The following is a 24398-nucleotide window of genomic DNA, read 5'->3' on the forward strand; positions in this document are numbered from 1 at the left end:
GTCTTTCCCGCGAGTGGTGGTTCCCGTAACCACACTGATTCTTTGAGATGAGATCCTTTCCCTACATGAATATAGTTAGTAGGAGCAACATACTAACGTTTCGGCTATTGATCAGTAATTCTTTTCCCCATTATTTAGTTTTTTCTGTAAACCAATGTCACCTGCGCCCTTTCCTAGTTGAGTGGGCCTGTCTTACACGAGAGATTAGCGATAAATATGAAACAGTACAGGGATATTACCAGCGGTACCGTATACCTAGTGTTCCTAGTAGACTCTATACAAATTAAAGCCAGCGGAGAACACTACCGTACGTAGGGATTTTTGCGTATTGTGGACTGTACGATGCCTTTGAGTTGTTCTGCGAATGAGGAGTCTGAATCTGAATCTAATACCATCTAGGCCGGTTACTATTGTCTATACAAGTTTGCAGGCGATTTAATTTTAAATCTCTCTATACCTAATACTTTTCGTAGTTACTACAAACGCTCGTTCTCCTGAAGAATGTAGTCCGCCTTTCAGATGAAAATTTCACTAAATATCAGAAACTTACTTCCTTTATACCACGGGTTTCAACTCTCAGTTCCTCGTAGTCATATTATTTGACGGGACCTGGTTTCTTGGAGAATGGTAAGTATCGTAAATTAACTAAGATCGCTTGACGAAAAGTATTTTAATACTATCGCCATTCATATTTGATCTCTGTCATTTCAATAAGTGAAATCTGAGATTGCGTTTTTGTTTAGGGATATCGGAGTTTCGTCTGACGTAAAGCACTGTCATTTGTATTCCACAGTCACTGTGCCGAATTATTAATGGTAACTGGAGCAGCTGTATGTGGATAAGTAACGCAGAGACTAGCCCTTAAGAAAGTATGTGTTTCTTGGGTAAAGATAGGATACTTACGTGGTATTTACTTACCTACAGTCTGCTCTTAATGACCCTTAAAGGGCCAGTACTTTTCCTGTATTTACTGCTTTCTGAACATGTGTTGGTTACCAGTAGTTAAGCATCAGTAATTTTACTGCTACTTTGATGCAACACCATGGAACAGCCGAGCTAACTTCGTCTGTAGCGGTTCCAGTTTTGGTCCTCTGTTGTAGCTGTATCTTAACATACTGAACTCAAATTTAGAAGGAAGATGAACTACAAGTTACATAATTCTCCACATATGTCTGATGGTAATAAGAGCGGAATGACATATTGGACTAAACAAATTTCAAATGATTCTGTTAATTTAATTCGGCACCATTCTAGCCATTTCCACATACAGTAGCTAAAAATATATTTCTGCGTCTCTAATGACATCAGTATTGACTGGACATCAATATTTATCCTTTCTTTCCTTGAATGTTAAGAAAACTATGGGTATGAACATGTTAAGCTAGGTCTAATCGCGCCTGTAATATATATTGTTCGAATACGCAGAAATCTTTAACCAGTAACTTCAATTACGAATCCACGACACATTTCTGACTCTTTTACTTCCATCATCAGGCCTATTCTATTCAAATTTATTTTAATATCAATGTTGATTTTTGGGTATACGTTTTTCTGGGTTGTAGCGACCACTAAAAACATTGTCAGAGGATGCACTCCACACCGAACACATGAAATTAAGCATTATGATACATTAGTATTACGTGAATAGATGACTGATGCGTAATACTCCAACCTGCGTCGCTGAGTCATAAATAAAGTGACTGGTTATAAATTTTTATGTATTTTGGTTCATCATAAAGTGGTATATAATACAGAAAAGTGAATTTAGCTCCATACAATGTCTAGGGGATAATTTTGACAATTGGCTAACGCACCCCATAGTGCTCTACAACTGAGGAGGTCGTTGAGGAATAACTGGCAACAGCGTTACCCTAACAGTCATTTTACATTATGTCGAGCTCATAGAGATATAACCTATCAACGGACACACAAAGTACCACATTATTTCAAAGACAATGTTGTATATATTTCTGTACAATTATTACTCTACACTTTCGACTGTGTTCATTGTACAGTCATCCAGTTTAGAGGGTGAGCAACCGTCAGCATGCGTGTAAGAATAACTTATCGCTGAAATAAGAGTATTTAGAAACTCCGAAAAATCTGTATTTATAATCATGCGAGGAAGCAAAATGAGAACATTACGTAAATGGTTAATTGGTCGTCATATTATTAGTCATGCACTATGCCTAAGACTAGTTGATCTATTGAGTAAGAGCCAAAGGAGTCATATAATTTAATGTATAAGATTCTACCAAATGTTTGTAATAATAGGACGATATAGAAAGAAATACTATAAAGAAAAATGTTAAACCTTAGAAAGTGAGCTATTACGTGCAGAATGGATAAATGTAGTTTCTACCTAAGTAGTACCTATTGTCTGAATGTTATGGATAATCATGCGTCAGCGTTTGCAATTCAAGTTCTCCACATTTGCTGTCCACTGAATCACTTAAAATGCGTTTTTTCGTGAGTTTCAGTGTTACTGGTATGAGCAAGGCTTTCGAAACTCGTGGACTAATTGAACGTTGTGTTCACTTTCATGTCCGAAATAAAGACATTCCTCTTTTGGAAAAGAATTTCACGGTCAAGAGATTTGAGTGGAAACACTGTAAATTGCAATCGCTGTGCTCAGATGCCACTACCGGGATAGTACGAAAATGCATAGGCGTCAACTGCAACTCAGATCTGCCCATATCGGTAGTTTGACTGGCTGCCGCCTCTTAACCTAAACCAGATATCCCCGACGTCTACCAAAACATCTGTTGGAGGCCTGTTTTAATGATGAAATTCGAGAAATTATTGGGGAAACTATATCATTCCTCAAATATAGACCAATGTTTCTAAACAACGTTCCGTTTCTTTATTACGGAATATAATGTAATTGGTGATTGAGCTGTGACCTCTCGCAGGCTAAGCCACTGTACTATATACAATGAATTTAAGTTTTCAATTTATTTCAGACATGTCTAAGTAAGTGGTCTACACCGAATATCTGTAATATGTGACAACTTTCCGTGCATAGCGTTGCTTGTGTCTGATCATATGCTCCATATTAGCTAAAATTTCATCTACCATTTGTAAGCAAAAATTGTTATAGGATTTTTTATGACAAAATTAAAGTTTGCGGCAACAAATAGTCATGATCTAAAATCAGTGGTTCCCAACCCTTTCGAAAATATTACCCTTCATCGAGTTTACATGTCAACAAATACCTACAGCAAAATTTTTTGTTTGAAGTGTTTTGTAGATGTTTTGTTAAACTGAAAAGTAATGAGTCACGGAGACCGTTGGTACTGCTTCTCTCTGACGCTCTATTCTGATATTTTCTTTACTTTTGGTTAATTCACAACGGTTGAAAATACGCTTTAATATCAATAAGTCGTGGAGAATTGTATCGTTACTTTTAAGGCTATTTCGAATAATAATGCATCCAATCTATTGCCGAAACTTTGCCATTTCCATTTTATCAAAGCGAACTGTCAGTGTGTTGATATCACAGAGTTCAAGAAATTCTTCTTTGTCTCAGATTTCACGATCTGAAGATATTCTTTAACTCATTGAAAATGGTCTTAATAGCCACACATTTATTTGCTGATTTATCTGAATCAGCAAAACAGTTAGTGGCAAGTGCTAGATTATTACACTTGTGAAAGAGTAACTTTTGTTGCTCGTAGGAAGTATCATTGTCAGTTTTTGGAACAGTGAAACGTCTTAAACTACAGGCCTTCGTCGATAAAGGCCAAATTTGCCAAGAAAACGAACAACCGTAACTTGCTTTGTTAAAATATTCCCCATATTTCGATACCATCCGAGATGAAGCATGCTTATTTCACGAAAGAAATGAACGCGGTAGGCTAGTTTGAAAAAAAAAAACGAAAAAAGAAAAAATCGTTCACCTTCATTTTCGCTCGTTCGTCGAACTAACAACTGGCTGGTAAAACATTAAGAAACAAGCGAACTAATAGCTGTTTCGAACCACAGAACACACTGAGCCAAGCAACTGCCCATTGTAATATGTTCCCTGACCATACGCAAACTTCGAATAACGTTGTTCATTGACTCGTTTCAACAGTTCTGCCTTCCTTTTCATCGCATACTCGTTTCTGCAAATATTTAGGTATAAATATTGCAATGTATCGATACAGTAACAGTAGATATGACTGTTTCAAATCGTTTCGTTTACTAATTTGCCGTGACAAATGTCTCGCTTTCGATCTCCGGTCAACCCTTGGTTTGTTATCGTCACTTATAATTTCTTTTGCCTCTGGCAATGTTTGTTATGTGAAACAAGCCAAACTGTATCTTTGTTTGGAGGCACTCTATGATTGGTCAAGTGGAAGGCAACGGCATCTACATCTATACTACATCTACATACGCACTCCGCAAGCCGCCATCATGTACATAGCGGAAGGCACCTTGTACAATTGCTAGTCACCTCCCTTTCATGTTCGACTCGTAACTCGAGCGACCAAGCGAGGCTGTGCGGTGGTTAGCACAGCATTCTGGAGTACGACGGTTCAAGTGCCCGTCCGGCCATCTATATTTAGATTTTTCGAGATTTTTCGCTCCGAAGCAATTGCCTTGATAGTTTCTTTGAAAAAGACACTGACATTCCTCACCATTTCGTAATCTAGCTTGTGTTCCTTCTCTAGTGACTGCACTATCGATGGGACGCGAAACTATAATCTTCCACCGTCCTTTCGTGTGCAGGTAGTAAACAACTGCTGTTTATGAGCATCAGTAAGAGCCCTGATTTCTCATATCCTGTCTTTAGGGCCATCACGCGATATGTGAGTTGGTGGCAGTATTAATCGTTCTTCAGTCTATCACGTATGCCAGATTCCCAGTGAGCATTTCCATAATATTCGATCGAACACATCTATTTATTTATTTTTAGTCATCAGTCTTTTCATTGGTTTGATGCGGCCTGCCAACCTCTTCATTTCAGAGTAGCAGTTGCAAACCTACGCCCTCAATATTTTACTGAATGTATTCCAATCTCTGTCTTCCTCTCCTTTTTTGCCTTCTATAGTTCTCACTAGTACTAGTCTTAACAGAATTCCTGTCTTCCTGTCGCTTCTCCTTGTCAGTGTTTTCCACATATTCCGTTCATCTCCGATTCTGCGCTGAACCCCCTCATTCCTTACCTTATCAGTCCACTTAATTTTCAACATTTATCGGTAGCACCACATCTCAAATCCTTCAATTTTCTTCTTTTGCGGTTTTCCCATAGTCCATGTTTCACTACCACACAAGCTGGTCTCCAATCGTACATTCTCAGAAATTTCTTCATCAAATTAAGGCGTTTGTTGGTTACTAGTAACTTCTAATGGTCAGGAATATCCTTTTCCCGGTAAGAGTCTGCTTTTGATGTCCTTCTTGCTCCGTCCGTCATAGGATATTTTGCTACTTAGGTAGCAGAATTTCTTAACTACGTCTACTTCGTGACTATCAGTCCCGTTGTTAAGTTTCTCGCTGCTCTCATTTCTGCTACTTCTCATTGCTTTCGGCTCTCTTCGATTTACTCTCAATCCATATTCTGCACTCATTAGACCGTTCATTCCATTCAGCAGATCATGTAATTCTTCTTCACTTTCACTGAGGATAGCAATGTCATCAGCAAATCTTATCATTAATACCCTTCCACCTTGAGTTTTAATTCCACTTCTGAACCTTTCTTTTATTTTCATCATTGCTTCTTCTATGTACAGATCGAACAGTAGGGGCGAGGCACTACATCCGTTATTTACACATTCTTTAATCTGAGCACTTCGTTCTTGGTCGTCCACGCTTATTATTACCTCTTGGCTCTTGTACATGCTGTGTATTACCCGTCTCTCCCTATATCTTACCCCTATTTTTCTCAGAGTTTCGAATGTCTTCAACCATTTTATATTGTCGAGCGCTTTTTCCAGATCGACAGATCCTATGAACGCGTCTTGATTTTTCTTTAGTCTTGCTTCCAATATCAACCGCAAGGTCAGAATTGCCTCTCTGGTGCCTTTACCTTTCCTGAAGCCAAACTGATCGTCATCTAACACATCCTCAATTTTCTTTTCCGTTCATCTGTATATTATTCTCGTCAGAAACTTGGATGCGTGAAAGGTTAAGCTGACAGCTCTTGCAGTCTTCGGTATTGTAAATGATATTTTTCAGAAAGTCAGATGGTATGTCTTCAGACTCACACATTCTACACACCAACTTGAATTGTTGTTTTGTTGCCACTACCTACTGGTAAAAAATCTAGCAGCACTCCTCTGAATTGCTTCGGCGTCTTCCTTTAATCCGAGATTTGGAGTCCCCAAACAACCGAGCAGTATTCAAGACAGGCCGCACATGTCTTCTATACGCGATTAGAATTCCCAACAACCAGCCTTGCGTACTTGCTCGTTGCATTTCACGTCTCTTTGCAACGTTACGTCTAGATGTTTAATCGAGTGACTGCGTCAAGCAGCCCGCCACACTCTATTCGAACACTACGGTACTTTTCTTTTTACTCATTGGGTTAACTTACATTTCTCCGAAATTAAGAACATGCTACTATTCATCACACTAGATAGAAATTCTGTATCCTTTTACGGCCACTTAATGACGACATTTTCCCTTGCACTGCAGTGCCATCGGCAAAGTCACATCCTCCGATAGGATGACGTGTAGTTGTGTTCAGAATAAGCTTCGAGCTGATGAGAGATTTACCTGATTGATCTATAATATATCCCTTTTTGTTTGTTCCTCGTAGAAAATTTCATTTTACCTATTTCCCAATGTGTAGCTACCCATTAGGTTGAGAACCACTGTCCTATATTAGCACAGACGACGCGAAGAAAGAATTCAGTACGCAGTATCCGTTTAAGTTACCAGCAGACACAATGACTACTTATTTTGCCTGTGGGAAAGGAATTGAAATATTAGATAATTAATTAAAAAATTACTATGTGCCGTACTCTACTAAACTCCCTCTAGCAACTCTATATGATGAGATGTTCTGCTCTTCAAGGTTTTCTTGATGGCTTCTGCTGTGGTGACCGAAATAGCGTATAAAATATGTAACTTCCCTATTGGTCCTACATCACTGCTTTGTCGAAGATCCAGTCAGATTAAGAGGCGACCTCCAGGGCTTTCTTGCTCCATGCAAAATGGTGGTGCAAACCGCGGTTTCCCCTCCTGATGGTTCAATTGCGCCAGAAACTGAACGATGGCCAGCTGGTCTGAAGATATACCTGAACAGTGCACTGCCTTGGAACCTACTGCCTGCAAAGCTAAGCTCTCGTGTCAGCGGAAGCAGTGCTGTTGGTTAAGTTCTGCTCCGATCGCATACTGAACGATTAATGTAAGCTAAGCCAGTCGGCGTACGGGGCTCGTTTTGCATGATATTAAGCATGAGATTCAGGCACTGAAGCGGCCGTGGCGTATGCACCGTGCCTCCTATCTACTCATCAACTGTCGTCGTGGACTGCAGTGCTGTTTCTGGACTGGCCCGAATACTTGGCTGAGCCAGCTTCCCGTAATTTCGCAATGACAACGTGCAGTAATCAACTAAACTGGATACTTGTCTACTGTTCAGAATGCGCCGTGTGTATCTACTCTATTGCTTAGGCATTCGATTAGGAAGTCACTACTTAAAAGACAATTTACTCAAGATTTTTTTTTCTTATTAGTGTTCCTTACCTTAAACTTGCTTCTTTACATTTTATTTTGCCTGCATGTTTGTCATTTTCGAAATGTGCTACCTCAAATTCACTTTGAAATTCGGTATCTTCTATACATGATCAGTATCCTAGCACAGACTTCTGTGATGACATTGTCGAATGCTTTGAAACACACTTATAAAGCTTTCTCGAAGGCAGTCTGTTTACATCAGGTGACATTAATTTAGACGAACCAGGCAATCTAGTCTTCGTCTCTCTCAGCCTCGATGACATTTTAGCTTTATGCACTTGTTATCCATTTTTAACTTTAATCGGTATAGTCACTAATTTTTATTGATCTTTAAGGCTCCTTGAAGCAGACAATACGGAAAATAAGTCCCAACAAAAAGAAGACAATTATTTTCGGTACCGGTACATTATTAGATGATTCGTAATTACTTATGTAGAGCAATATTCATGTTGTCTTATAAAAAAAAGAGTTACTCTCACAATGACATAGTTCTTTCCTTTCACTTTCAAGCCGCGGCTTAAGTTAGTCAAACTTCTGTACGTAATTAGGGAGAAGAGTACTTGGCTGAGGCGGTAGGGACTGTCTGTTGCAGCTCACGTGCACCAGGGACGCGGAGACTAGGTTGCCTGGTGAGCCATCATCGCATGTTGTGCAGCCACTGTGTACTACCTGATTGCCATCATAGGTCCAGCTACCGAACTTCATGTCACAATGTTGGTCATCAAAGGGGAACCACGTAATGTCTATCTTGCATGTGCTCTTGAAGATGCCCGGTGGAACGTACAAGCAGCTACCGTTATGTCTGACCACAACGTTGGTGTGGTAGGTCCCGTCGAAACCCTCATCAGCACTTGTGGTGGAAAAGTTGGAAAATATTTACTGTGTGTATCATATCAACACTATCGTGTGTGTATACAAAGGCAACTGAATAGTAGTATTACTTTAACAGTATTTAGTTCTGCTTAGTCTCGTCACTTTAGGTTCCAGGCGTTTAAAGGACCTACTTGAGTTTTGAAATTTTAAATCGGTATTTTTAGGGATGCAGGAATTCGGGAAGGGGTATTAAAAGAACACATTTATTACTTAAATATTTTTATTTGCTTTTTTTAACAGGAATAAAGGGCATGTGTAAGTTAAAATTGTTCATAAATTTTTATATTTAGGAAATATTGCAAGCAGAAAAGAAGAAAAATTATCTGAAAACATCCTTCCAATCTCATTAATGCGACATTTTTTAACATAATGTTCCATAAGATAGTTGTTAAAGGCACTGTGTTTCGTTTCTACAAATTAATTTTAAAAACGCATAGGGTAGCTCTCATGCGTGAAGCCAACCTTATCAAATACAACTAGTCCTATAGTAAAATACTGGCAGGTCGGTAATATCTCAGGATATATTTATAGATCATAGGAGACGCCATTAGTGTTCTAAAAGGAACATCAAAGCTCAGCCAATTTGGAGAGCTCGCAAGACTAGGGCCCAAGAGCTTTGAAGTTCATACTTTTCTTAGTTTCAAAGTGTTTGTAATTCTAACAAGAGTATGTAATTTGTCTGTTGTTTTCTATCTACATCTCTTTACATGACGTTTTAGACGGTGTCAAACAACAAATCAAGTATTATCTGTAAGAAGCATCAAAGGTCAGATTCGTGTTCCTACCAATGTGCGTGAAACTTTAGAGACTCAGTTCATGATCTGTCACAGCAGATCACCCCTTGTATTCTATACGCGTCATTTTGGGTTAATGTTTATTCTCTTCATACAAAGAGAAAGTGTCAGCGTAAATTCTTTTTATTGGACCGAATGATTTTTTATAACATCACAGTGCCAGATGAGTTTCAAGCATACGACAATTTTATTTGACTGTTGTAATTGTACTGGAAGCAAGGATCGTGCGAATCAGTTTAGTACTCACGTGCTTTCATCCCTGAAGTGCTGGTGTGCGATGAATTATTGGGTATGGTTTACAGAATGTTAATTTATGGTAAAAGCTGGCGTTGTGGGTTTAGATTTCTGAAATTTACAATGTCGGTTGACAAAGATTTTTTCTGGGACTTTCCCACCACACGCAGGGAGCGCCGCCAGCTCCGAGCCGCTAGAACCAGTGCCGCCAACGTCTGTACAGTAAATTTACTCCATTCTTCACGGAAAAACATTCACTAGCGCAATGAGGGAGCATAAGGTGTGGGAGAGGCGTTCACGGAAGAGGGAAAGACGGAATTCAAACCGTTCTGTATCTTTCGGGACATACTGAAACTTTCTGCCAACCGGGACTGTACCAAAATGCTTCCTTTCTTGGGAATCCGCGAAATCGAGCAAATGCCTGGATTGGAAGTTTCAACGAAGTGTACTCGAACATGCATCAAGCATCACTCGGAGGAGTCTTGCTGCAGTAACCATGATGTGCTGAGTGTTAGGACAGACTGAAGTGGATAATCATACGCAGGAAATACAAGGTGTAATTGAAGAAGAAGTAAAAAAAAGAACATATGCTGATTATGCCATAAATGTGGTGAAATTTGTTTGAGTTAAAAGAGAGAACCATTGTTTCTATACAAGAAATGCACGGTAACATATCCAAAACTCTAGCATGATTAACCCAGAGCGCTATCAAAAGGTTAATTTAAATGTTCTCTCTGACGCTGATTTACTATCTTTTACAGAGACCTGTTTTACTTGTTAAAGAAAGCAAAAGCAATTTGCAGCGAAAAATTGTTTGAAAACCATGGTTAGAAGAATCCTGAACTTATACGCCGTGAGTCGTTGCAGTGCTACAGTGTGTAATGCTTGTAAGTGGAACAGAAGACAATTGACTGCAGAATAACAGCTACGTACAACTGTTGCTTACAAAAAGCAGTCGATAAAAGAACAGTGATTGTTTATGTGCAGCGGTAAAAAATGCGAGAACGCTAAAGGGAAAAATAAAGTACGAAAAACTGACAGATTTATGTACCTCTTCAATTAATCCCTTTGCAGTGATACCAAATGATTTTCTAGAATTCTTATGCACAAGTGGGACGTCAGCAAAGGATACGTATCAACGGATCAGATGCTCTATCTTGAGGGCATTTTAGTTCAGCCTTGACAGGCATAGAAATAAAAAAAATAAAATAAAATCTTGATTGAATTTGAAAGTGGTCTAATTACAAGGAGATACAATATAAACAACTTATATTAATACAATTGTCAGTCACAAAAGTTGCTACATTCAGCTTATTTATTTGCGATGCGTTGCGACATCTGGAAGGTCAAATTAAGGCGCTACAACTATCCACATTTCCAACAAGTGTACTGGCTGTGCTGTATATCACATTATTGTTAACAGGTTGTCAGGAACGGTGCGTGCTGCTACCAGTGAAAATAATGTTGTCCAGTTATCTGGTATACGTCTTCGCCAACAAAAGGATGGCTAAATATTTTATTACTGCTGTGTAATTATTTTAACGGTCATTGAAGGTGCTGTTGCAGTGATTCACTGGCTGTCTGAGCGTTGGTGTCACCTTCAGTGTCTAATTAAAGTCACTTCGTTTGTGTTTTTGTTTCAATGTTTCATTTCGTATAAAATTCACGTCAATGTATTCAAGAAAGAAGGAAGATTAGGGTTTAGTGCCCCATCAACGGCAAGCTAATTAGAGACAAAACATAACCCAGATTGGTCAAGAGTGGGACAGGAAACTGTCAGTGTTCTTTTTAATTTTATGATCTCGGAATCTGAATCAAGAAATTTATAAAGAGATTCTAAATATAGATGGCCAGAAGGGGATGTGAATCTTGATCTTACCGAAAACCAGTTCGGTGTCTTAACTACTGCGGCACAATGCTCGGTGGTACTGTAGTTCAGTTTGCCGTCTTTCACATGCAATACAGGTATCTGAAACAACCTCATCTACTGACTCAGAATGTTATGTATAAATAGGCTGTGTATGTCTGGAATGGCTGACATTGCTCCAGTATCAGTTGGAGTGCATCTGCACAACTGTTCATATTCGTCGTGGACACTAAAGAGACTAGAAGCTGAACGTTTGTTGGACTTATTCTACAATGATGTTGTCGTGATTGAAGATTCTACTAGATGCGAGTTACATAATGCTGCGGCTACGCTGTTGATCGCCTCAGTTTGCACTCTGCCAATAGAACCAGAGAACTATATGCTCAGGTACAGTTACTAGGCAAAGAATCTTCGAAATTTGAAGAAAAACGTACAAAACCAGAGTCTCACGGAGAGTGAAGCTATTATCGGTAGTGACGAACAAACTAGGATGAAAGTAAGTTGGAAGTGGGAAACACAGCACCTTATCATGTTGTCGTCCTAGGGAGGGCTGTTAGAACGCCTTTAACAAGAATGTAAAGATCGTAGACTTTTACACAACAGGCGCAAATAGTTGAGGGAAGTGAAACTTCAAAATTCTAAAAAGCTTGATAACGTGAGAAAATGCTCAAACGAAAAGTAAAAGGAGGATTGTATTGTTTTTGTCTATAGCGAAGCTTGAAGACAAGGGATGAATGGATCTCGCTGGACAATGTTGCTCTAATAAAAACTCCAGAATGGTATTATTATTCAGAAAGGACCTCTCCGTTATTTGGTCTGCACGTCAGCATGATAACGCACAATGAGTGGGACTGGGCACTGACCGAAGGGATCTTGTATGATCAGACAGGACAAAGAGTTTGCGTGTTCTGGGGAATATTATACAAATATTTCTGAAGAGCAAAACAAGTTTCTAAAAATTTCATCGGTGGAACTCAAGCAGGCCAATGAAAAGACAAGCCCAGGTTAAACCAGGGTGTCAGAAGAGATGAGATTTTGATATACTCTTACTGTTGAACTTGTGTTTGATACGTGATGTGATATTCTTCTACGTTTATTAGAAAATTACTGAGGTTTTCACTCCAATGAAAGTCATTGATGTCAAATGCCTGATCAAGTCAGAGCCAGCTGCGACCACATGGGAGCAACACACAACGCGCAGATATGTTATTGTCTCATATGCACAGCAGCTTGAAGCCACAAGTTGCTGGATATCAAAAAATTGGCTGTGAACTGCCTGCTAATAATACGTCCTAATGCATCTTCTGAATGGCAGCCTCCCAAAGTTCTGTTGGTCTCAAGGTAGTAACAAACACCTAGACATGTCACCCTGAGTCTCCGGTTCGTAAAATGGGCATGTCATTGTAAATCTTATAGTCGTGATGGAAATATGTTATTTTGTTTCGTTTGAATTCTTGAGAGCAAGTCACTAATTAATTTTGTAGAGGGTAATTGCTATTCATTTAGCTGTAGTCCATAATAGATAAAATTTGTGAAAATAAATGTTTTAAAGATATTCTACTATAACAGTCGCATAGCTGGTGTATTCAGTCATACTAACTAATTGAAGTTAAGTTTCCTGAGCTGGATTTATGTAACAAATCTATCACCAACAGCTTCTCACAAAAAATTCACGCCATACTTAGCACTATCTACCAATTACAGTGGACTGGTGAGTTAGTAAGTAATAATAAAATCATTGTACAAATGTAAGCCGTATGAAAACAATAATTCTGTCTTTTTACAAAGCGGCGACAGCTCAAAACAACTTGATGACATGGATCATTAAACTTATCTCTCAACAGTTATATGTTGATGTGCTCATCGAAAATCATATTGTACGTTCATCAGCTGCTATGAAAACTCTTTGTTATAGCAACCAGTTTCATCACCTAATCATCAGGCACAGGGTGTTTTTCAATTAATGTATTTGTGTAGAAACGTACAAGGCGTTCAGAGACGCTTTAGATAACGTCAAGGATGCGAACTGAACAACACAGCTTGAGAACATAAAATCTACATATAGCTCACAAACTCCAATGTTATCAATAACCAAAGAATATAACGCACCAAAAGCCTGAAAACTTGCACGGCGTGTACCATTTCGCTATTAGACTTCTGTCGTGATTCAGACGTCTAAGAGTTTCTTCATCTAGGTTTCTTTCCTGTCTTTATTCTGCAAAACTTTTAATGATGGTCCCACATACGGAAATAAATTTATTTACTTTTTGGTCCACTTCGTGGCTATATTCGTAAGCGATGCCGCATCCTAGATATTTAATACGTTTTATTTACTTCAAGATTTTATTATTCAAGACTGTTTTAGATCTTACTAGTAGTCTGACATGAAATGCCATCATTTTCGTTTTATCTACCAACAATGTTGAGTCTTTCAGCTGCAACCTACAGACTACCATGTAGAGGTCATCTTCATTGTGCGTGATCGGAGTTAGGTCATTTGCATATACATTTAGTGTAGTGCCACGATCTAAAAGAACTCCATTAATGTTCAAAATTTTTCATTTGCTGATAGCTTCATGTATATATTTAATTAAGAATTTTGGAGAAATATAGCATCCTTGTCGTATTCCTTTGTTTGTGTTCATTGCTTTGTTGTTGTGTGTCCCGTATGTATAACGATAATATTATCATTAAAAAAGAACCGTATTCTTGATGATTGTAAAACACTTAATTGTTCCTCATGATAGTTTGTGATAATCGTAACTGGTAGCAATAATGCAGAAGACTTATCATAGCATGTAAAGATACTGCAGCATCATTCCTGACAAATATCTACAAGCTATGGGGTATCACTTTCTGAAAATATTAAAAAGTTCGTTACTGTAATTGTTTGTATACTGAATATATACACCACCTGATGATAAATTACCAGATCTCGAAATCCATCGCAAATAAATAAGTTAACCAGAACAATATTTGTGACTCGTAACTGTTCTATTCAAAATGTAAAGCAATTTAATCTTGTAACTATGATATTGGTGGAAGAGAAGGAGTCATTAGATGATAAGATTTTCGTGTCGAAATGTAAGTGCTATTTATTGCCTTTTTAATTCTGTATCCGAACAGGTGATTTATTACGTTCCAATTTGCTTCCTATCGATTTAGAAGGGCTCCATCTTCGAGCAAAAAAGTTGGAAGTCGATACACACTATAACAACTAGTGTATCACCTGAACTTGAGAAAACTGCTCATCCATTCACCAACAGATGCTAAAACATTTCAGTTGACGAGTACAACAAGATCTGGTGTTAGGGCTGTCGTACCTGTTGGACAGAGGACCAGTTTCCTAATTTTAAGGCGATATAAGCACACTAGACAAAAAAAAAAATTAGTCACACCTAACAGAAATCACGCTAATAACTTGTAATGCCGCATCTAGCCTTGATAATGTCCTAAATTCGTCGGGGACGTTAGTTCACCATTTTCTTCAGACGTGCCATATCTCCCTCAAATCACTCATTGATCCTGCAGAGCCAGCAAATTGCGGAGATGTTGAGTGCTACGTTTCAGCTGCTGTTATGAGCAGTCCCATACATTTTCTGAGGGATTAACATTGAGTAATTTGGCGTGAACGCATTCGTGCAGCCTTGTGAACACGACTCCTGTTATCGTGGAAGGCAGGAGTGTCCACAACATACTCACCATCAAGAAGTAGGACAAAGGCCGTACTTTGTCACCGAAATTGTTAAAGTAAATATCCTGGCCCTAGCTCGCGGTGACCTGAATGAGTGGGCCCAAGTAGTGATACAGAAAACACCCCGATCTGGACTACAGGCTCCTCATCATTTGATAAGAGGCCAAATGGTGACTTGAACTATTATTTTACACGTCTCCAGTCAGTTTCTGCCCAGTTTCTGTGCTGTTTGACCAACTAAACTTTACGCGTCATTATGAGCAACAGCCTGTTGCGACGCATCTAATTTCAAATGTCTGCTGAATACAATGTTCGCATGGAAACTGATTGATACAGACTCGCGTTCACTAACAGTAGAAACTCCTGCCTTGTTTGAAAGCGGTCTCTGCTCACAGTCAGTTAGGATCTTTTTACGACCATAGTTCTTGTGTTATAATGTTCCGAGTAGTAAATCATTTCATGTAGACACATTGGACAGCCTGTATTGATACACTGACCATCGGGCAACTTCATTCATGGTGTGGTTGTGGGCATATCCAAACATGATAGATCTTCCGGTTATTGTCACGTCTCCAAGTCAACTCATATTTTTGCAATGATTCAATACAATGAACCAGTGAGTGCATACTATGCAGCTATGGTGGATGGTCACATGAGCGCCTGATACCCGCTCTCTAACACCTACAGAGTTCTAAAGCGACCAGTGTGCTCTTTTAAGGGTGTGATTAATACAGTGTTGTTCATAAGTACCACCAGGGTTTCAGAAGAGAACTGTGAGAAAACAACAAGACATACAGAAAACGACGCATGTCAATGGACAGGGTTTCTCTCTAAGTTTGGACTCGTAATACGCTCCTTGGCATAGGTGCGATGTGGGGCAGACATATGGGAAGATGTAGAGAAATCACTCACTCTGTATTGTCACATCGAAATAATTCGCACCTGAAGATAGGCAACCCAGTAAATAAATTTCCAGATCAAGCTGCTGTGGTGCTTTTCTGGGCAAGTAGTGTCTCAGACTTAAGTGTGTTGCACACCACTACAGATGCTTGTCGCACCACAAAGAGTGCCGTTGTTGAGTACCTGTAATGTCAGTTAAAACGTGGAGGGATGCTGTATCACTAATATGTGTTTATTTTCTATATTCGTTTGCCTTGAAATTTTAGTGCAGTCGTCTTCTGATAACCTCGAGGCACTTACGAATAACTGTGTGTTTTATTAACTGAGATTGCTTTCATTTGTGTAATGTTCATCAAATTTCGCATTTTGTGCTTTAAGATGGACCCTTGTGACTTCTAAACCGACAGCAATTAAATGGGAAAGCAATAAATGCAGCTATTTGGATAAGGACATAAAAATGGAATAAACATCACTTACGTGAGTTTTGAGTAGCTACCTTCGCCAATAGGTGTTATATATTAATTATGTATTTTTTATCTTAAGTATATTACAATTTAAGAGAATTTTACACCAGGCATGTTTTGCTTTTATTTACGAGGCATCATTAATAGATTCTATAGATCTGATACACTTAATACATTTCTACATTTTGCTCTTTGTAATTTAAAATAAGAACAGAGGTAAATTTAAGACATTAGCAGCCAGTGGGCGATAATTTATATCAATGGGGCATGTTGAAAATTTGTGCCAGACTGGGACACGAAACTGGGCAGCCTGGTTTCTAGGTAGATGCCCTGATACTTATGCCACCCAGACAAAGTGGTCTCCTGAACTGCACAGACTACCCTAGTACCACTTCCATCAGACTCACAATCTCTGCTTATACCACAGACTACTGAAGTAGTGCTCCTGCTCATAAGTCTCATTAGTCACAGATCTCAGCGAGTCTCATAAGATTTAGATCTTGGTGTGCATCCATACTGAAGGGATCATTGCATGTACAATAGAACAGACTACACACACACACACACACACACACACACACACACACACACACACACACACACATATATATATATATATATATATATATATATATATATATATATATATATATTGTTGTGGTCTTCAGTCCTGAGACTAGTTTGCTGCAGCTCTCCATGCTACTCTATCCTTTGCAAGCTTCTTCATCTCCCAGTATATATATATATATATATATATATATATATATATATATATATATATATATGGGAATCAGTGAGATGTTGAGAGTAATGAGGATAATGAGCAGGGGCACTACTTCAGTAGTGTGTGGTATAAATTGAGAATTTGGATCTGACGAGAAGTGTCCATGAATTTAGACAACGTTGTCTATGGAGTGCAGTGATCTGGTGTTAACTTCGATTAAAACAATAGTCAAGCTCGCAATAACATTTGATTGTTATCACCAGTTTCGGCTCATGTTAAAGCCATCAGTGTTTGATCGTGGTGTCATGTGAAGAACCAAGGAGCTGCTAACAGCCACAGCGAGCCTAAAATATCTGAGAATGGCTTAAACATAAGTCGAAACTGGTAATAATGAACAAATGTCATTGCAGTCTCGACTGTTGTTTCATTCAGATGACTGGAGGTGTTCTAGACTAGTCTGTACAGCAGCGGTGACCACTGTGTCTGGATTTGCGTAGTGTTCTGTCCATTGCTCGAGTAAGCAGGAGACCCAGTTTCGAATCCCAATGTGGCAAACATTTTCAACTTGCCTCATTGATATAAATATATGTGCACTGGCAACTAGTATCTGTAATTCCTGTGTGTCCAAAAGAACAGACAACACATGTAAAATTAAAATAAATTTTTCTTAATAAATTGGGAGTAAAAAGGAATATTGAACACCACAAGTAAGTTGTGGCCAAATCCATAAGGAAGAATTGTTTTTAATGTACATGTAGCAAAATGTAGAGACATGTAATTTATACTGTATTTATAGAAACCACTAATGATAATTTGTAAATAAAAGTGAAAAGCGTCTGGTGTAGAACTTTATTGAATTGCATTGTACTTAAGATGAAACAAATAATTAATAATCGATATATTACTTTTTTCCCCACTGACATACACTTTTTACATAACTTTCAACTGGAGACAGAGTAAAGAAATGATGTGCTAGTTAATGGAGAAGTCAAGTGTGTAAGAGCTATGCTCGAGAAATGACGACATGAACAGGAACAGACAGTGAGTGGACAAGTTGGTAGTTAGGGGGACGAGAGAGGAAGTTGGCAGAGAAGAGTGGTGAGGTTAGGAAGGGCTTGGCGGCGCTGGCGGCGCGCGGCGCGTAGTGGCGGTGGCGCTCCCCGCGCGGGCGGCCCGGGCGGCTGATGTGGCCCACAACAACGGCTAGCTGCCACTTGTACTTCCACCAAGTCGCCGGGCGGGCGGGCAGCTCTGACTCGCATGCGCTCGCGCTGCTCACAGACACAGGGGCGTAGGCGGAGGCGGAGGCTGCTAGGGGGCGTGGGGCAGGGCGGGGCGGACAGCATGCACGACCATACCCGGCCGGCGACTGCTCGTCACCTCGCTTGGCGCCTTGCTGGGCCGGACACCCCCGCGCGCCGGCGTGCTTGTGGTGGTGTGGTGGTGGATGGTTGTAGTAGTAGTAGTAGTAGTCGTTTAGTAAGCATGTTTGGTTTTTGCTTTTATTGCACTGCAGGGCGGTCTGGAATAGTCTTTAGTAGGTGCTTTCAACTCGGATGGAATTTACAGGAGACAGAACATAGGATGCTGTTATAGAGGGTGATTACTTTTGACAGAATGAACACAGTTTTACTGCCGAAGTGAGTGTTTTAAAAGACAGGTGCAGCACTGCCCAAAAATTGTCGTGATCGTCGAGGTGACATGCGGGGTGTACCACAACTACGTTGACGACGCTAGATGTGGTCCATTTGCGTCTACATATACAAACTGTATCGTAACTAAACTTTTTGTAAGACGATTGCCAGCAGCAGTCAAGTATTTTATGAAATACATGACATGCGGCTGTCTATACGGGCTGTATGAAAACATTTGTCAGAAACCTTAAGGATTTTTTCTTGACATCAAAACGTTACAAAAAGTTCGTATGGGGAGTATGAAAGTAATTCGCTGTAGTGACTGCTGGATTTGTAATTGACCTCAGTTGTACATTTTTACTCACTTTATTCTATATAAACGACCGCTCCACATGTTTTATTTTATCTGATTGTCGTTTCTTATGGTTTAGAGTAACTTCCATCATAATGCATCGTGACTGTTTATTCAGTTCCTGAAGTGATGGGTTGGGAATACATGTATGGCCCAGTAAATGTGAATGCGGACGCAGAACGTCAGCTTTAGCCTGAACGTTGCCCTGAGAGACAGTTACCTTGCACGCACATATTTGATTTCACGAACGCCTGCGAGAGACAAACCTCATTTGAAAAGAGACTCGGAGATTATGGGAGGCCACACGATTTACGAACGCCTGGACGTGTAGAACGGGCTCTTCGTAATATGGATGAAAATCCATCAACAAGCTAGTACCTCGAGAATTCCGAGAAGGAGTTAATCACATGATGATGTGGAATATTCTGGTTAATCACATGCTGATGTGGAATATTCTGCACGAAAATCTTCTGTTCACCTTTCACTTCAACGGGTGTAAGGATTATGAGGTAGACTTTCAACTCAGAGTATCTTTTGACGCATGTTTTCGTAATGTGCTGTTGTTCTGCAGTTCTTAACATATATCTTATTCACTGATTGAGGGTGGGTTTTCACTTATGAGCTCTTCAATTACTTTTACAAACGCATCTCGGCTTTAGAAACCCCCATGAAGTGCGACAAGAGAGGCATCAACAAAGGTTCAACCTCAACGTGTGGGGTGGAATCGTTTATTGTCATCTCGATGGTCCTATTTCTTCCAGCAACGTCTTCTGGACAAACCTATCTGCAATGTCTCAGGCATGCATTGCTTCCTTTACTAGATGATGTTCCTCTAGACATCATCCAGCGAATGTTGTTTAAGAACAGTGGTGCCGAACCTCAATTTAGACAGATAGTTCGCCAGCATCTCGATGACCAGATTGGTCGAGGGAGGTCCATTGTATGACCCATTAGATCAACAGCTCGGAATGCAATGGATTCCTTCCTTTGGTGACACTAAAAATCATTGGTGAATTCAACTCTCACACCAAATGTCGATGTTCTGAGGGAACGAATCCGAAATGGATATGGCCAGATGCGAAACGCAGCAGTTTTCCGCAAGATACGTCAGAGTACGGAACGCAGCCTCAGTGGATGCATGGAAGCAGGAAGTGGCCACCTCAAGCCATTTTTGTAAATGTATTATTTTTGTACCATGTATAATAAATCCTTTCACACATGTAAATGTGTTTGGTAGTTGGATCATTTTTGTGTTCATGAACAATAAATATTTCCGTACTTTTCTCCAAAGTTTTGATATAAAGAATAAATCCCTAGAGGTCCTGACATCCACTGACGAAAAAAAAAATCACAACATGAAGGAGTTGTGCGGCATAATTGAAAGTTGGTAGGCGTGTTTCTACATCTGAAAGCCGATGTCTATTCACATTCCGCGCCAGTCACGTAAGACTGGCGCCAGTAGTGCCACTATGACGATGCAAATCAGGATTGCTTTAAATACGCGCTGTAATGGTCATGAGCGTTAGTTAACACTGAGACTGGGTGTGATGCGTTGATGTTAGTCAGGAAAGTCTTTCAGACACAAAGACGCCATTATTAACACTTCACTGGATTTGAACGAGGTCGTTTAATAGGGCTATGATAATCTGGATGTTTCTTCTGCGATATTGCAGGAAGGTTTGACAGGAATGTAGTCACTGTACATGATTACTGGCCGCGCTACTCACCAGAATATATAGTCGCAAGAGGACCGGGCTCCGGCTGGCCCATGTGGCATTACCGAAAGGGAAGACCAACCAACGTGTTTGGTGTACAGCTCTGGGGCACGGTGCTGCGTGTGCAACAGCACATGCAGTTGGCATCACAGTGACACAACGAACTGCTACAAATAGGTTACCTCAAGGACATCTCCGAGCCAGACGCCTTGTAGCGTGCATTCACTGACCCAAAACCACTGCTATTTACGACTTCAGTGGTGTCAAGTGGGATCTCGTTGGAGTACAGGGTGGAGGTCTGTTGTGTTCTATAATAGAAGATAGTTCTGCCTCGGTGCCAGTGACGGCCTTGCGTTGACAGTTAACAGTCTGCAATCAGCCTTTGCGCTTGATAGACACACTGGAACTACACCTGGAGTTACGGTTTGCTGTGTGGTTTCGTACGACAGCAGGAGCGCTCTCGTGGTTATCCCACTTACCCAGGCTGCAAATTTGTACTTCAATCTGGTGATTCGACCTGTGATGCTGCCATTCATGAAGAGCATTCCACGGGGCATTTTCCAACAGGATCATGCTCGCCCATATACCGCTGTTGTAACCTATCACATTCTACAGAGTGTCGACATGTTGCCTTGGCCTGCTCGACCAACAGATCTGTCTTCAATCGAGCACATATGGGACATCATCGGAAGACTACTCCAGCGGCATCCACAAACAGTATTAACCGTCCCTTTATTGACCGACTAGACTACCGACTAGACAATAGACAGCTGCGTGTCAGGAATTTCAGAAATGTATCATGACGTAACATCGTAAACAGTGCCCAATAACGGAAACAAAAATATTCCAGTAAACATTTGCCCACGTATAACCGTTTGCGGGATAATTGCGAATGTGGGATTCTGAGCAGCCATTGACGTCATTTAGTACAGAGGTACTCGACGTAATCACCATCTAGTTTCGCTGAAAGTTCACCGCTGGCTCGTCGTTGGGGAATATGATACGGGCGTGGTGAGGCATCGGCACATTTTGCTGTTAATGTAAGATGACATGTAAAACGCAAATATGGCGCAAGATAGATTGAGCAAGCCTGGTACCTTGACCTCCAAGATCACTTGACCTCAATCCTCAGGATTTTTCTGCCTTGTTTACGTTACTCCCCTTGATAAGGTTAAAGGACTGGGGCAGCGAATTGCACAGTCTTATCAAGAATTCCTAACTCATTGCGCAAACGGGCGCACATTGTATCCAAATGCGAAACGGCAGGAGCAACACCCTCTTTAACGTATTCGAATGGTGACACGTAACGTGCTGAAACAACACAGTATTTCTTGTTAAGCTAGGTCAAGGGTAAACTACGAGCTCAATTAGATGAGAAGCTATTCATAAAGTTTATATTTCTAATAAGTGTACGTCAGTGGAGCAATATTTCATACAGAAGGCAGAGGAAACTCGTAGCCGTTCTTAGTTACCTCAGAAACGGTTCGGTTACGGACACATATTTACTGAAACTTTTGAGATTCTACTATATTATATTTTCATCCGCGTCGGTTTTCCCTGTTAATTACGATAGAGCCTCTACACACAGCACACCACTGCACAATGCCTGGAAAGGTGTGTTTCGCACTAATATTAATCACTTTTCCCTTCTCTATTCTCGTGTAGAGCGATGGAAAAATGATGCTACGTTTTCGTACACGTCCCAATGACACCAATTTTATTATCGTGTAAAATAATTGTCAACGAATAAATACAATATGACGCGGGACAACACTCAGAACATTTTTGTGTCAACTGAATCTGGTGCAACTGTGATATTTCCGGCCCTGAGCGGTAGACAAATTCAGTGATATAACTGATGAGAAATTACGAAGTACAAATAATTAGAATATAGGGGTTTTGTGCTCTAGATACACGGCATTCAGAAGTTTAAACCGTTCTCAGCGGCAACTGGCATCGCCAAGGCAAGCGATATGTAATGACGTAAATAATAAAAATGTAAATAATAAAATAATTCTGGGTATCAGTCTGCATGTTTATAAAACACTACAGCAACCGAATTGCCGACGTTAAAAACCAGCTTTGCAGTGGTCTTCTTCATGTCTTCCCTGCCGAGTCAACCGTCCTGAAGAGGACCGCTGTAAATTCAGTCGAAACGTCAACAATTTAGTTGCTTAGCGTTCTATAATGACGCGGCTTAATATCAAAAATTATTTTATTCGGATATATAATAGTGTTTACGGTACTCTCCATACAACAGTGTATTTCTAGTAGGTAACTTCTTGTGAAACCTACAACAGAGTTTTATCACTGAAAGTGTTTCATACAGACCTACTGCTCTGGGGCAAAAAATACCATAAATCCATTTAAAAAAATAATGGCTGTATCTCGGTGACTAGCCAGGTTGCTCCATGAACCGCTGGTGACTATTCGGCTAGATTAAACGATATTGCATGTCTCTAACGTATCGAAAGTTATTTCAGGTGAAAAACTTGGGCTCCATACCACATACGAGGCATATGGTAATAGCAAAGACTGCGGTGGGCGGTTTTCGGTGAGTTATCACAGGAACTGAGCTTTGCACGTGCTGTTGTGTCAAGGGTTACCGAAAGCACGGCATGCTGCGGACACCTATACCTGATAGGGTTCGTTGTCCTGCCAGATCGCCTACCGTGGATTCGAGCAGCGGATAGATGCGCCGCGGTGCTTCAAACAGCATACTAATTCGATGGAAGCTGTGAGCAACTGTACTATGCAGAATCAGTTCCTCACCACGTGATACAGAAGACAGCATCTGACTTGTGCATCTGCCTCGCCAAACATAAGCGGGCACAGAGATTAGTCTGGCTTTGGCAACACATATACTGGATACTCGAAGCGTGTAATGCCTTCCGCTTGCCAACAGGGCTCCGCTCACACAACTGGATGAGGTATACTCGTGCGGGAGATTTTCACATTGTGTGGAATGGAGTTCCCGATCCGTCTGCCATTGTCTCTTACAGGTTAACGGTACAGATACCTACTGTCCAATCATGTGCATCTGTTCCTTTGTCTATAAAAATTTGCAGTTAAATTATTTCTTTGGTAAAATAATGTATCACTCTCTTAGTCCTGAACTGTGAGTAATAATACTTGTTTGAACTTCGTTACGTAGTCGCCCCACTAGGTTACCTATCCTCTATACCAATGGGCACCTGTGGGACATTATCGAGCGAGATATGTGAGTCTCTGACTTAGGTCCAGTCAATGTCTTCTGTGTGTGAGGGGAGGTTGAATGGTCTTGGATCAAGATGGCTATGCATTACTTTCCTCATCTCTTTGCGTCCTAGCCAAAACACATCGCCGTCGTCGTCAAAGTCAAAGAGAATGCGACACACTATTAGCTTGACAGGGCACGCGCAAAATAACTTAGCACCCGTGCAGAAACGAATTCTCGTTTTCACCGCTGTAAAATTGATAGTTTCCAGAGTCGCTAGCTGTGGCTT

At 40.3% G+C, this 24398-nt stretch overlaps 1 protein-coding gene across 1 annotated transcript in view; it reads right to left on the reverse strand.

Annotated features, from left to right (window-relative positions):
* Positions 1-24398, reverse strand: part of LOC126088309 (neuronal acetylcholine receptor subunit alpha-7-like) — a 336530-nt gene that overhangs the window by 216371 nt on the left and 95761 nt on the right. Inside the window, exon 4 of the mRNA XM_049906440.1 lies at positions 8332-8512. Coding sequence (XP_049762397.1) covers positions 8332-8512 — 181 coding nt within the window. The remainder of the gene's footprint in view (positions 1-8331; positions 8513-24398) is intronic.

Source organism: Schistocerca cancellata, chromosome 6 (assembly GCF_023864275.1).
Source record: "Schistocerca cancellata isolate TAMUIC-IGC-003103 chromosome 6, iqSchCanc2.1, whole genome shotgun sequence".
NCBI classification, from domain to species: domain Eukaryota; kingdom Metazoa; phylum Arthropoda; class Insecta; order Orthoptera; family Acrididae; genus Schistocerca; species Schistocerca cancellata.